The 16,003-nt window shown below is 44.7% G+C and overlaps 1 protein-coding gene across 1 annotated transcript in view; it reads right to left on the reverse strand.

Moving 5' to 3' along the window:
* Positions 1 to 9,627, reverse strand: part of Ttl (tubulin tyrosine ligase) — a 32,573-nt gene extending 22,946 nt beyond the window's left edge. Inside the window, exons 1-2 of the mRNA XM_028754828.1 lie at positions 9,272 to 9,627; positions 5,829 to 5,907 (exon numbers count right to left, since the gene is read on the reverse strand). Coding sequence (XP_028610661.1) covers positions 5,829 to 5,907; positions 9,272 to 9,428 — 236 coding nt within the window. The 5' untranslated portion in view covers positions 9,429 to 9,627. The remainder of the gene's footprint in view (positions 1 to 5,828; positions 5,908 to 9,271) is intronic.
* Positions 9,628 to 16,003: the final 6,376 nt, after the last annotated feature.

Below are 16,003 nucleotides of genomic sequence, written 5' to 3' on the forward strand. Positions count from 1 at the left end.
CACACACACACACACACACACACACACACACACACACACACACACACTTTTAGCCCCCTGCATGTTCAGCTCCACACCACTGTCCCTATGGTCATCATGGGTCACATGCAACCACTGAACAATTGAAGAGTGGCCAGTAAGACTCAGGAAGTAAACGATAAACTACATCTAAATTTAACCAGAAAACCAATGCACTGTATAACATTTTTACAGTGAGTACAACTTAATTGATTTAGCAGGATGGCATTTCCTTTATTATTGTATTGCTACATTCAGATCACATCCCGGTGTTGTTTCTAGAAGTACACACAAAAACATTGCTGTTCTATCCAGGAACAACAGATTAATTCAGCTCAAGCAGTGCTTTTTGTCTATGCATGGATGAAATGTTGTGTATTTACTATACAGTGGGCAGAGCTAGCTATGTACACCATGAGAGGCATCTAAGATGGAATATTTTTCTAGTTTTAAAAATAAATATTGGTGTTGGAGAGATGGCTCAGTGGTTATGCGTGTAGGCATAATGTCGCAGAGAATCTGGGTTCAGTTCTCAGCACCCACATGGTGGCTGGAACTCCAGTTCCAGAGCATCTGACATTCTCTTTTGGCCTCCATGGGCATTGCATGCATATGGTACACATATACATGCATGTCAAACACTCAATCACATAAAATAATACTAATAAGAAATAAACATTGGCAATTTTAAACTATAAACAGAGGTGTGCTATTAAGAAATTGAAAGAGGGGCACAGAAACTAAGAAGCGGCCCAGGAGAGTAAAGGGGAAAATGAAGAAGTAAATGAAATAATGGGAAAAGATGTGGCCCACGGTCATACAAATTCACAGTCAGTGTCTACTGCTCTGCTCATGGCATAGTAAAATGAAGAGCAGTCTGCTTGGAAAGGCAACATTTCCAGCAAAGAAGAAGAAGCAGATGTGTAGTTTTCCCTCCACAGTCAAGAGAGAATCAATGGTATCAGTACCTGAGATTGTAAATACCTAACCCAAACACTCTTTAAAGAATTTTTTTTTTTTTTTTTGCCAGGCAGTGCTGGCGCACGCCTTTAATCCCAGCACTTGGGAGGCAGAGGCAGGAGGATTTCTAAGTTCGAGGCCAGCCTGGTCTACAGAGTGAGTTCCAGGACAGCCCGGGCTATACAGAGAAACCCTGTCTCCAAAAACCGACCAGGCTGGTCTCGAACTCAGAAATCTGCCTGCCTCTGCCCCCAAGTGCTGGGATTAAAGGCGTGCGCCACCACCGCCCAACTAGCTGACAACTTTTTAATAAGACCTAAACTTGTAACTTCAGTCGGCTCTAAAATAGCTATCATTTTTACACAAAAAGAAAACCATCATACATGAATGGATGATGAAATTAATTACTTTAAGAAAAAAAAACTTGGGCTGGAGAGATGGCTCAGTGGTTAAGAGCACTGACTGCACTTCCAGAGGTCCTGAGTTCAAATCCCAGCAACCACATGGTGGCTCACAACCATCTGTAATGAGATCTGATGCCCTCTTCTGGTATGTCTGAAGACAGCTACAGTGTATTCATATATAATAAATAAATAAATCTTTAAAAAAAAAAAGAAAAAAAGAAAAAAAAAGAAAAAAAAAGAAAAAAAACTTGAAATGATAGTGTGCTGGCCAATTTTATGTCAATTTGTCACAAGCTGGAATCATCTGAAAGGAAGGAGCCTCAACTGAGAAAACGCCCCCAAGGTAAGATCTGCCTATAGGGCATTTTCTTAATCTGTGCCGCATGTGGGAGGGCCCAGTCTATTGGGTTCTACAAGAAAGCAGACTTAGTAACTCATAAGGAGCAAGTCAGTAAGCAGGTCCACTCCATGGCCTTGGCATCAGCTCCTGCCTCCAGGTCCCTACCTTATTTGAGTTCCAGTCCTGGCTTCTTTCCATGAGGTATTACAAAGTGGAAGCATAAGCCAAATAAATCCTTTCCTTCCCAAGTTGTTTTTGGTCATGGGGTCAATAGTCACCCTAACTAAGATAGTTATTTCTCAAGTTTTATAGTTAAGCTCTAAGTAGCCATTGGCTACAAACTCTAACATCAAAATTGAATTGAAAAATCTTAAAATATTAAAGTTCTCTTTAGCTTTAGATAAGCTATGACATAAGCAGATGCTTTCCAATGAATACTTTGGGTATTGCTTATACAGAAAAACATTGTCAAAGTTCAGTCTAAACCAGTGGTTCTCAACCTTCCTAATGCTTTTAATACAGTTACTCTTTAATATAGTCCCTCATGTTGTGGTGACCCGCAGCCATAAAATTATTTTTGTTGCTACTTCATAACTGTAATTTTGCAACTGTTATGAAATGTAATGTAAATATCTGGTATACAAAATATCTGATATATGGCCCGCAAAGGGGTCGAGACCCACAGGTTGAGAACCACTGACCTAAACAATGTTGACTTCATGGTATAGTAATCTTCTAATATTTTGTATCTGTCAAAGAATTTCCTCTACATGTAAAAATTACTTTCTGTTAAAACAGACAGAACTTCAAGGCTGGGTTAAAATGTAGACTTGGTGGGATGTTAGTGTTTCCTTTTAAACTCCATTGCAGCATAAGGTTCCGATTGGAAACATTTGCTTCCCTGCACCTGATGATACAAACTGGAAACATTTGCTTTCTCAGTTTTCCCAGGCCCACTCTATAAAAAGTATCATGGCTGCAGCTGCCCAAATGCTCAGGATCCACTTGCAAATGTCATGGCATGATGAATCACCAGTTCAGGAAACGGTTGGGAAAAAAAAATCAAACAGAAGACAGTGAACTTAATGAATGTTCTCTGCGGATGGACTCTGATGGAGATGAAAGCATTTTCCTGTATTAACTCCAATTAATATTTTCTTGAAATAGAGATACTTGCTAAGTCATTATTTTCACCCGGCAAGCCCTTATTCCATTCATTTTTTTTTTTTTTAGATTTTTAAATGGCGTTATACAAAATCTCACATAAATTCTTATTATACACATAAGAGCTAAGTTTACAGCTCAAGGAAGGAAAAAAAACTTTATGATCTACCCATACAGGTATGATAATTTGTATGATCCAACTTCATAACACTTAATCCAATTTCATAACACTTAATAATCATGATTTTGCATATTTTTATCATGTGACAAAATGTGGAAATTTTTTCTTGGACTGATGTTGTGAATGTTAGCTTAACAAACTAAAAATTTGAGAGTTACTTTTTGGTAAGTTCAATACCCCTTTAAATCCAATATTAAGATAATAAGATGACATATAGTTGGAATAGTTAATGTTGGACATAAAAAGTTTTTCAAATAATATACATTCCAAGGCTAGAGCAGTTCATATTGAACAAGGAAGGTTCTAACCTGTAAAAATAGAACAGTATGGCCAGGCATGCCTGAGAGGGCTTCCCAGAGCCTGCATGGGGTTCTATGCTGGACCTTTGACAACCTGTTCCTTCTCCTGTCACTTCTAGCCACAAAATGAGGGAGAGCACACTTCTAACTCTCTAGCATTCCTTCAACCCATACACAACCACAGCAGAGATACACACTGTGAAAGGGAGCCAGCATCTCCTGGAACTGCTACAGTACCTTGCAGAGTACTCAGAGAGCAACAGAAGTTGTTACTAATGGTCACAACAGTCACCAGCACAGGTCATGTCACCATTTGCAAGGCACCATTACAGATAATATCCTATGTGACTGTGGGCCAAAGAGTGGGTATTGTCTAACCCTGTTTTCCAAATGGGACACTGGGATTCAGGATGGTGCTGTCTAAGGTAAGAGAACTGGTCATGACTCCAGCCCTGTATTCTGACTCATTACAGCTGTTGAATATGCAAATATGCAAAGCACTATTATTTTTTATAGCATCCTCTGCTTCCTACTTATAAAAGCAGAATTCTACTTTTGTCTTTATGTGTCTGTGTGGGCATGCTCACATTCAAATGAGTGTAGGTGCCCACAGTGGCCAGATGAGGCTGCAGATGCCCTGAAGCTAGTCAGAGGCGGTTGTGAGCTGTGTGATGTGGGTGAGGGATCCCAACACAGACACTATGGCAGAACAGTATGTGTGCTCTCAACTACTGAGCCATCTCTCCAGCCCTGGCCATTTACACTCCAAACAGAAAAAGAACACGGATACAAAGACTTCAGAAAACCTCACTCTGTTTTAGGAGTTGATGCTAAATCACGAAAACCCATCCCAGAGAAATGGGAAAGATACCAGAACCAGCACATCCAGAGAAAAACAGAGATGTTATGAGAAGCACCCAACCTCTTAAGTCCAAAAGAAACTGTGATGGTTTGTATATGCTTGGCCCAGAGAGTGGCACTATTAGGAGGTGTGGCCTTGTTGGAATAGATGTGTCACTGTTGGCGTGGGCTTAAGGCCCTCACCCTAGCTGCCTGGAGGGGAGTCTTCCACTAGCAGCCTTCAGATGAGGATGTAGAATTCTCAGCTCTGCCTGCACCATGCCTGCCTGGATGCTGCTATGCTCCCACCTTGATGATAATGGACTGAACCTCTGAACCTGTAAGCCAGCCCCAATTAAATGTCCCTATAAGACTTGCCTTAGTCTGTTCACAGCAGTAAAACCCTAACTAAGACAGAAGTGTTAGCAAGACAGCATTTTGCATGGAATCCCACCTTCTAGTGCCTCTTTACCTGAAGGCTATTTGACCATTCAGACATGCTTATGAATTATGGAGAAAGAACCCAGGAGACCTACCATAGCCCTGATCTTAGGGACAAGACCAAGAGTTTCCATCTGAAAATGACAGTAATAAAAGCAATGAGACTAGGTAGTTACTACAATTACACCCACACATGTTAAAGCCCAAACTCCCACGAGGTACCAGTCCCTGGTGCTGCATCCACTCTTACATGTCACCTGGTTTAATCCTCATAATGGCTTTACGAGGGAGGTACTCAGGCTTAGAGGGATGAGAAGATTTACTGCTAAGAGGATTCTTCAAAGAGCTGAGGATAACCCCAAGCTGTTGACTCTGGATCTCAGTCACTGTATACTATTCAATTCTACCTTATAGTACCATCCTTGCGATATCTAGCCATACTCTTATGGGCTCAGAGATGGGTGGTGGAGATGACCCTGTTGCATTCTGTCTGAATATCTTCTCAGGGATCCCTAGCTGCTTGAGAGTCTTCTGAGGAAGGCTTGTACATTCTTCTCCTGGGACCAGAAATGCCTGGCAACTTATCCCACAGCCCACCCTCTCCCTACAATTAGAGAGGATGGGAAGGTTTCTAGATGAGCAAATGCCAAGAAAAAGTAGAACTGCACCCGAATGACACTGTAGCAGATGCTCAGTCACTCAGCTTCAAGATGCAACAACTCTGAGGTGTCTGTCATCCATGTCAGAACACCAGGGGTAAGCTAAAACCACTCCTTTGTTTGGCTCCTAACTTGCCCTGCCCTACTCTGCCTCCCTCGACTACAGATGGGCTTGCCTTGAAAATCTTCCAAGAAATCACTTACACTAGAACTCCCTTCCTGAGAGCCAGGCTCTGCTTCTAGGGAGCCTCACCTAGGAGACAGCCAGGCTTTAAGAGACACTACACTTGATCTTAGCCAAAAGGCCGAGAAGCGATTAGGCTTTAAGAGACACACAGCAACGCCTTAAACTGTAATAAAAGCAACCTAGAGGAGGCCACAGCCCTGCTATCTGTTGGTTTTAAAACAGTAAAGATTTTCTTTTTCCTTACAATAATCCCTTATCTTGGTTTAAGTGCTTCAGGATGAAAGCTAAAGCATGTATACAAAACACCAAAAATGGAGGTCTTCGGGAACACTTACTTTACTAAAGAAGCTTTGCGGCACAGTTTGTCTGCCCCCCTGTAGTAATTCACCAGCTGTACCAGCCCAGGCTCGTGACCTACAAGGAAAGAAGAGACTCAGAAGGGAAACAGCAGGTGCGGAGTGACAATGTTAGTAGCAGAGTGTGCAGGACAGATGTGTCGTGCCAGCTCCCCCGTCTTTCATTTCAGGCTGGTTGTCAAACATGGAGTACTTTTCTCTGTCCCTTTTTCTCTCAGTATCTACTCTCAATACCGAAACATTAACACTGACCTGCAGGCCAGCTGTAATGCGACTCTCTCTTTTTTTGGATGGGGAGGACTGAGACAGGGTTTCTCTGTGTAGCCCTGGCTGTCCTGGAACTCACTCTGTAGACCTGGCTGGCCTTGAACTCAGAAATCCGCCTGCCTCTGCCTCCCAAGTGCTGGGATTAAAGGCGGGTGCGCCACCACCGCCTGGCTCTCTTTTTCTTATTAGAAGGTCACTGGGTATTTTCTATCTCATATCTCCTAGACCCTTAGCATAGTCCTCTCTGGGCTTAACACACATAAGCTTGTAACCTGTTGAGCAAAGCTATTTGAATCTAGCCATATATCCAGCCCCGACCTCACGTTCTCCAAATATCAAAGAAGGCAGCAGAGCATGGGTCATCTACTTCAAGGAGCTTCTAGAAGCTTCTAAGAAGTGAAAAGAGGGAGTGAGAAGACCATCAGAAGCTTGAGACCTCTCTGCACTATCCCACAAGGAGGCACCTCAATAGTTCTTACAACGAAACCCTTTTAAAACCAGAACTGGGGACTTAGAGTATAGCTTTGTAGCACTGTGCATCCTCAGCATGTATGGGGCCTTGGGTTCAAGCATCACCTTGGGTTCAAGCACCACAATGATAAAATGAAATAAATACAAATAAATGATTAGAAAAATATGTTTATTAAAAAAAATTTAGCTGGGCAATAGTGGCACACGCCTTTAATCCCAGCACTTGGGAGGCACAGGCCTTGTTTGTTCCTCAACCTAGAACTGACCTTATTACCTGCATTTAATTAAAATTGTATAAAAGCAGACTGGGAGGTTTATAAACCCACCTCAGCCTCAGAACTGGCTGGGTCATGCTACAGTGTTGTCTAATTGTCTGTTTTCTTTTTAATCCTCACTCCTGCCCAGGAGAACCTGTCGACTGACTGAGCTAGCTTGGTCAGTTGTCCCTTCAAAGGAAGGGATGCGCTGGGCAGTGGTGGTGCACACCTTTAATCCCAGCACTTGGGAGGCAGAGGCAGGCAGATTTCTGAGTTTGAGGCCAGCCTGGTCTACAGAGTGAGTTCCAGGACAGCCAGGACTACACAGAGAAACCCTGTCTCGAAAAAAAAAACAAAAAAATAAAATAAATAAATAAATAAAATAAAATAAAAATAAAAAAAATTAACCCCTAACAAAATACTTCGCAACAAAAAGTAAGATTTTAAAAAGAGACTTTGAGTTGGGTGTTAAAAGTACCAATAATTAATCCAACCATGGCACACCATCAAATCAGAGCTTTTAGACATTTATCTGGTTTGCACAATCTCCCTGAAGACAGGCCCAAGTCCCTGTTGACCTGGTACCTTCGAATCCCATTGGCTGCGGCCTTCTAGCATCTGAACCTGACTCTCCATGCTTTCTCCTTGGGTTTTATGCAGCCCACTTTAGACAAAAAGAGAATACTCCCAACAGCAAGAGCGTGGAACCATTTTAATTAGATGATTCATCTGTCTTTTCCATAAAAATTAAATGTCTACTGGTCATCTCCAAAATTCGTGTTGCCTTCTCAGGACTGGGATCCCAAAGGGTTTCTGCCTGTCAGCACAACAACAAGGCCAGCTACCACCACCCCAGGCTGAGTGGAGCCTTTTGGTGTGTCCTACCTAAGTTCTTACCACCAGGCATTGTCAACTGCCAGGAGGAGCAGAAAGTCAGGAAAGGAAGTGATAAAGTAAGGAGAAACCACTTAGTCAGTCGCTCCTGTGCTCCTCACAGGGAACTTAGTTTTGTGGGACTTTCTTTGCTGAGCCCTTCTGGAGGAATCTGGCTACCACAAGAACATCAGTTTCCAAGCACATTTTCTTTTTTTCTTTTCTCTTTCTTTCCTTCCTTCCTTCCTTCCTTCCTTCCTTCCTTCCTTCCTTCCTTCCTTCCTTTTTTCTTTCTTTCTTTTTCGAGACAGGGTTTCTCTGTGTAGCCCTGGCTGTCCTGGAACTCACTCTGTAGACCAGGCTGGCCTCGAACTCAGAAATCCATCTGCCTCTGCCTCCCAAATGCTGGGATTAAAGGCCTGCGCCACCACCGCCCGGCTCCAAGCACATTTTCTATTCTGTGATTTCCAACACCACTCTATGGAATCACCATGTTAGAGTATAAACTTGTGTAATAATGAAAAGTTGTCCCTCAACTATTTCAGTAAGATTAAGCCTTAACATACTTCATTCCATAAGCCATCATAGCTTGGTATGGCTATAATGTCACCCAAATGCCCTATGCAAGCTTGCCAAATAGTCAGTTCCAAACAAATTGCTTTCAGTGTAGCCACATCCATCTCTGACCACACCTATTTCTGAAAAAACCTCCCCTCTTCAGGACATGGGACACTACTCTCTGGAGTATTTTCTAAAGTAAAGGTGTCCCCCTCCCCTCTGTCCTTGGAATATAAATGATCCCACCCCCAAGTGAAATTCTGTAAAATAACGAGCTACCCAGAGAGAGGCACCCTCCCCCCCCCATGACTATGCAGTGAGGGGACCATGAGATCAAGTTCAAATCTGTGGAATATTAGTTGAACCCATCAGGACAACTTCTAGATTACGTCATTTATAAGGGAGTTTTTGTCCCTTCCTACATGAGAGTATGCGAATTGAGTGGTACCAAACCAGCTTCGCCTATGTGGATGAGGAGAGCAAAAGTCACCAAGACCGTGTAAGAAAACATCACTAGATGCACAGTTGCAAACGCACACTTTTGGTGCAGCTAAAGGAAAGGTCTGAAATGGAACAGCTCCCCACTCCCCAGCTCCCCAGGAAGCTCTGCTTTGGGTAAGTCAGTGAGTTTTCCCCAGATTCCAAGCCGGTTCATCTGGGCCTCCGGGTAACACAAGCATCCACGGTTTCAACAACAACTCCCCCTCCACGCCCACACCACACAGGGCTGAATCCTCGGTGGCGGAAAGCTGCAAGATGACTGAAGGGAACCTGGGGAACCAGGCCGACACCCCGGGTGCAGGGATAGGTCACTGTCAGTAGACAGGGCAACCGCACCCAGACTCCGTTCCGAATCCAGCTACGAGTTTAGGTCTTGCTGGACCCATTTTAGATCTGCTAGAGCGAGCTCCTGCTTGGGGAAGATTAATGACCTTAAAAAACAAAAGCGCTGGCTCTCCGATTCGTGCGCGCAGCTGCCACGAGGGAAAAGCTCACCTAGTCTCCCGAAGGGCAGTCGGTTCCTCTCCCCCAGCATCAGGTTAAACCTGGGGTTGTCCCGCCGCAACCTCTTCCAGTAGCCGGTGGCCAGCAGCAGCCGGGAGACCTCGGCGTAGACGCTGCTATTCTCGTCGCGCACCACGAAGGTGTACATGGCGAAGGGCAGCGCTCCCGGCAGCTGCCACACGGGTCCAAGGCACGGCGGCCCCGCGCGCACACTGCACCAGCCCCAGCCTCAGCCCCGCTGTCCGCCTAATTCCAGGGCCGCGCCTCCGGATCACCCTAGTGTCTGCCCTGGGCGCCCGCGCCACCACCCGAGTGGCGACCGCCACCCGGACGCCGCGCCCACCGCCGGAGCCCCGCCCACGACCGTGATTCCGCGCGGCGCTCGGGGCAGGTCTGCGGGCTGCTGCGGCTGGAGCTCCCAAGCAGGGCCCGCCCCGCCCGCCACTTAGCGAGTGGCCAGTGGCATGGGGCGCAGATGTGGCTTCAGTAGTAGCGAACTGCGTTGGAGAGACCAAGGGAAATGATTCCAGCTGCACCAGAGCCCGCAAATATCCCTTTCCGCCCTCTGTCTGGGTCTTCCACCTAGTTCAAAATCAGATTTGGTGGATTAAACAAAAGATCCAGGCAGGGGATACAGTTCAGTTGGTAGAATGCTTGCTTAGCCAGCGCTGAGCCCTGGGTTCGATCAGGGTCTGGTAAAAATCGGGCACGCCTATTATCCCAGTACTAGATAGAGGAAGAAAGATCCGGTATCCAAGGTCGTCCTCGGGTACTTAGTGAATTCGATGCCAGCTTGGGCTACACGAAGCCCTGTCTCAAAATAAATAAAAACTAAAGTTCTAAGGTCCTAGCCTGTGTCCAAGTGAAGCTGTGCTTCCGTTCCGATCTGCTCGCTGTTGGTTTTCCCGGGTCAGGGCTGTCAAACAGTCATCAACAGCCCGCGGTGGTGCAGTGCCAAGGGAGGGCTCCTCTGGACTCTGCCTGGGTCAGTTCCACACAGGACCAGGGAAGCCCTGGACTCCTCACAGGTCCTGCAATTCTCCAGCGTTCTGCCACTCGCCCTTCGCTGGACCTCAGCTTTCCCTTCTAAGTGGTGGCAGATTTGTTCTTTAAAGGATTTTTGTTCCTTTGCCTGATAGCCTGAGAAAACCAACTTTGGTACTATGATCATCTCAACACTCCACTCATTAAATGCCCCCAGAAAACCCCAAACTTCACATTTTTAATTAGCTTTCGGGGGGGCGGGGGCGGGGGAAGGTGACACCGTGGGGCCTCTCTCCACCCCGCTCTCCTTATCTACTGAGAACACTGTGAAGGTCCTCCCTCCCTCCCTCCCTCCCTCCCTCCCTTCCTCCCTCGCTCCCTCGCTCCCTCCCTCCCTCTCTGCCCTTGTACCATTGACACACCCTGGATTTGCTTAGTGCTAGGGATCGAACCCAGGGTTTTGGGCTTGCTAAGCAAGCGTTCTATCAGTTGAGCACAACCCCAGCTCAACACTACATCATTTTTGTTTGTTTGTTTTGGCTTCTGTACATCATTCCTTTTCTTAGTGATGAAACTCATCCTCCCTCCTCGGGCACCATTTTCTGAAAGTCTAGAGAGACTAACAATGGGGAATGGAAATCAGGTTTGCACTAATGGGTCTGCTCTTGTCCCGTTTGTCTTGGTGAGCAGTGGCACAGAAAAATAACACAGAACTCTCCAATCTGATGCTGAGCTGTGGAAAGTCATTAGCTTTTCCAGCTGCCTTTACTTAGATGCAAGACATGGGACAACATGGAGCCATCTTGTCATCTTACAGAACTGGGACTCTGTCTGAGACATAGACTTCCTATCCCCCTTTGAATTAGTCCTGGTCACATGGATGTATGTGTTCTGGCCAATACGTCTAAGTGGCATTCATCACTCCCAATCTAGACCTTTGGGGATTTAGGCACATCTTCTCCTTTGCTCTGTCATGTGTTCCCACCATGGTATGCCACCTTGCAACAAGGCCCAGGGGCAACAGAGCCAATCAGTCATAGCCCAAAACTGAGGTGCAGAATAACCCTTTGTCTTTATGAGCTTACTGTCTTGGATATTTGCTGCAGTGGCAGAAAGCTGGCCAGATGTTAGTCCGTCAAACTGCCACAAGCTAACGTCACCTGGGAAAAGGGAACCTCAAATGCTTCCTTCATATTGTTCTATGGGGACATTTTTCTTGATTTATGATTGATATGGAATGTCCCAGCCCACAGTGGGCAGTGCCAGCCCTGGGCAGGGAGTCCTGTGTTGTACTAAAAGCAAACCCAGCAAGCCATGAGAAGCAAGCCAGTAAGCAGCTTTCTTCCATGGCTTCTAACTCTGTTCCAACCTCAAGGTTCCTGCCCTGTTCTTCCTGTTCTCATGATGGACAGTGATTGGGATGTGTAGTCAAATAAACTCCTTTCTGCCCATGCTGGTCTTGTTCAGGACTTTAATCACAGCAACAGAAAGCAAACTAGGGCACATGTGGATAGCATGTGTTTTAAATATGCTCTTCCTGTCCAGTTCACTCATCCGAGGTCTGGCTGTTGCCCCACAGAGGGTGCTGGGCCCTTAGTAATAACAACTTGAAGTTGGTCAGCAGAGAAAAGACCCTTGAAGGGAAAATAGTTCTATATGTAGCAGACAATTCCAGAATAGACTTTGTCTTACTCAGTGTTCTAATGTTGTGAAGAGACACCATGATCACAGCAATTCTTTTAAAAGAAAACATTTAATTGGGGCTGGCTGTCCATTGTCATCACGGCGGGAAGCAGGGCAGCACGCAGACAGACACAGTGCCAGTGAGGTAGCTGAGGTTCTAGATCCAGTGAGGTAGCTGAGGTTCTAGATCCAGATTAGCAAGGAGCAGGAAGAGAGAGTGATACTAGGCCTGGCTTGAGCCCCTGAAACCCAAAGCCCACCCCCCAGGGACACACTTCCTCCAATAAGGCCACACTTTCTAATCCTGTCTAGTATCACTTAAAGACTAAGCATTTAAATCTATGAGCCTATGAGGGTCATTCTTATTCAAACCACCACAGACTTCTTTCAGGAAAGGGTCAGAGAAGGAACACAACTGGGAAATTGATCTTGTATGGAGTGCACAGGAACATACACACTCAGAAGGAGGAACTGGTAGCCCTGGTCCCTCCGTAAACACCCACGATCACCTCTCCCAAGGGCCCAGCCTCACAGCTGACTGTACCCTCCACTCAAGATCTTGTCCTTTCTTTATTCTCCTACCACATAAAGTTAACTAGCATTCCTAGTGTATCCTCCGTGCCACCCAGAACTCAGCATCGTGAAGGACTTTGAGCTGCAAAACCAGGATCTGGATTTTAGATCGATACCATTTGAAAGTCTTGAGGACATATTCATAAGGATGACTGACAGGACTTGGAGCCACTTTCATCTGAAGGTAACCATGTCAGGACTTGTGACTTTGCATACACAATATCAAAAAAAGTCAAAGGCTCTGTGAGTTCTGAGGTCAGCCACGCCTGAACGAGTAGCCTCGCTCTAGCAATGAGTCCCTAAGTGCCACGACATGGCTATGACTGGATAAGGAGATGATCGTGGGGACTAAATGGCATGCAACACTCCCAGCACAAGTGGAAAGTTACCACATTTAATTGGTGAACTTACATAATTGACTAAAATTAATATTTTTGTTAGGAAGAAAGTGGGATTTGTATAACAAAGCTATCCTGTGTAACAGGATATTTGACTATTGTAAAAAGAAAACCTATTGTTAACAAAATCCAAAGGCTTAAATAGATGTCAGATGCAGCTGGTGTGTCCAGTAGGGATGCAGTTTGGGTGAGCCTCCAAAGCCTCTATAGATAAGAATGCTAAAGAATGGAAAGCTCCTCCCTATTTTAAGGCAAGTTGCTTGGGAGAAGTCTCATGGTCTTTGCTCTACGACTGGAGGTAAATTAGGCTGGGTGACCTTGAGCTACCCTACTGTAAAGGTGAAATGGTTTGGTCCCTACTGACTTGGCTTCAAGCATCCCCACCATGATGAAGACATGGTTCAGCCTGCCAAGGGTGTAGGGGAGGAGCTAGAGACTGACAGCAATGGGGCTGTTGAGAGCTCTCTTTTTTGACTTGGAAGAGTCTTATGGAAGAACCTCTGGGTAAGAGAAAGAGATTTTGTCTTTGGGCTTGCAGGAACTACAGAGAAGGAAAGTGCCTGGCACAGGTAAAACAGTATTCTAGGAAAGAGAGCAACAGGGCCCTCAGCTTTAGAGGAGCTCAAGAGAAATGTAGACTAGTTCTGTAGAATGACACAGATAGAGATTTCTAAAGGGCTAGTAGTTTAGTTGTAGAGTCAGGCTTGAAAGTGACTTTTTGTATATAGTTAAGAAGATAAAGAACCTCCCTGAGCTAGAATGTTGTTACTTCAGTTTACACCTCCTGTGACTTTATTGGTATAAATATTGGATGATTGAAAGGATAAATATTACAATCTTCTTGATGAACCCATTCACTCCCTATTCAAGGTAAGCCATCTTTGGAAACATAGTTCAAATTTGCAAACTTTTTAATACACATACAAATATATATATACTTGCTACCACAGGGAATGCCTATGCTGTTTCTTCTCTGACCATAAGCTATTGTGTTGATCTATATTGTCTGAACTAGTTACTTTTCTGTTGCTGTGGTAAAACACTTTGACCATGTATTTACTTTATGTAAAGTACTTTTTTTTTTTTTTAGATTATTTATTTATTATATGTGAGTACACTGTAGCTGTCTCCAGACACCCATATGAGGGCATCAGGTCTCATTGCAGATGGTTGTGAGCCACCATGTGGTTGCTGGGATTTGAACTCATGACCTCTAGAAGAGCAGTCAGTGCTCTTAACTGCTGAGCCATCTCACCAGCCCCTACTTTATGTAAAGTAAATGCATAAATTATTTAATTAAAAAATACTTCGGCCAAGGCAACTTATAGAAGGAAAAATTTATCTTGGCTTATGTTTTCTGAGAGATAAGAGACAATTATGGTGGAGAAGCATTCAGCAAGCAGCAGGCATTGTGGAAGAAGAAATAATCTGAGAGCTCCTGTCTTCAACTGCAATCAGGAAGCAGACAACAAACAGGAAGCATAAGAGACCATAAGTACTTGAGCCTGCCCACAGTGATACACTTCCTCCAGCAAGATTCTACCTCTGTTGGGAGCCAACTCTTAGCAGAAAGCGGCTATCATCTTTGCAGCCATTTCAGGCCATATACTCTGACAAGAGACTTGTTTTCAACAGCCCACAACAGCTGAGCACACTCTGATAAACATCTTGTTTTTCTCACATATCTTGTTTTGTTGTTTAGTGACCCAGCTGCAAGGCACACGTGGTAAAGTGTCTTCAGCTGCATTCCCCTGCTTGTGCTTATATATACCCAGGATTTCCTTTCAATAAAGGAGACTTGAACAGACTCTGTCTTGTCTCCATTCTTTGTGTTTTTTGCCCCTCCATCCCCACTCTCTCTCTTGCTAGACCCTGTTGACTGACCAGTAACGAACCGGGACATACCTCCTAAAGGTTCCACAGCCTCCCTAAACTGCACTACCCACCAGGGACCCAGTACTCAAGTACATGAGTTTATGGGGGAACATTCTCATTCAAATAGCTACAATGTGTATAAATTTTCTTCTGTTGTCGATCAATAATTTAAATTGATTCATAATTTAATTTGTTAATAGAAAATACTTCACATGCTTTCAATCTTTTATTTATTGAGATTTGATGTGCAGCATGATCTGTAGTATAGAAATATTTCCTGTGCTCTTAACGAGAAGTATGCTCTCTACCTACTTGGTGGGGTGTTCTGTATATGCTAAGCAGTGCTGAGGTTTGATTTTTGATGTATATTGTAATGATAAGTACTGGCCCCCAAGGTCTGGTTGCTCTCAGGAATGAATCTGCATGTATAATGTGACCTTGCTCTTTAATTTAAAATTATTGGTTCAATAAAGATGCCGACAACCAAGAGCTGTGCAGAAGAGCCATAGGCAGGGCCTGAGGTTACTGGGCTTGGGGTAAGGAAGAGAACCACAGAAGGAGAGGAAGATGGAGAGAAGAGATTCTTACCATGAGAATCTTAAAATCATGGCCGTAAGGGCTGGCCAATCAGAGTTAAGAGCAGCCCAGATGAAACACAGTAAGTAAAAACTTGGGGTTATGGATAGGAAAGTAGATTCCAATAGCATAGAAGGTAGATATCTGCCTGGCTTTAGTGCTGATAAAGGTTTATTGTAAATAATAAAAGTTGTGTGTCTTTTAATCCAGGAACTGAATGATCAAAGGCAGGGTAGAAGCCCCCAACTGAGATTAAATATTTTCTACAACAAAGCAGAGAGTGCCATTTTTGGTGGTCTGTTCAAATTTTGTTAATTTTTTTCATTTATCTATTTATCTATCTATCTATTTATTTATTTATTTATTCAATTCACATACCAATATCACCCTCCCTCCTCCCAGGTTCCCCCCCCAACACACACCTCCTCTCCTCATTCTCCCTCCCCTTCTCCTCTGAGAAGGTGGAGGCTCCCTGAGTATCACCTTGCCCCAGCACATCAAGTCACTGCAGGACTAGGTGCATCCTTTCTTACTGAGGCCAGACAAGGCAGCCCAGTTAGGGGAACGGAGATCCATAGACAGGCAACAGGTTCAGGGACAGCCCCTGCTCCAACTGCTCGGGGACCTGTATGAA

Source organism: Grammomys surdaster, unplaced genomic scaffold (genome assembly GCF_004785775.1).
Source record: "Grammomys surdaster isolate TR1022 unplaced genomic scaffold, NIH_TR_1.0 129, whole genome shotgun sequence".
Lineage (NCBI taxonomy): Eukaryota > Metazoa > Chordata > Mammalia > Rodentia > Muridae > Grammomys > Grammomys surdaster.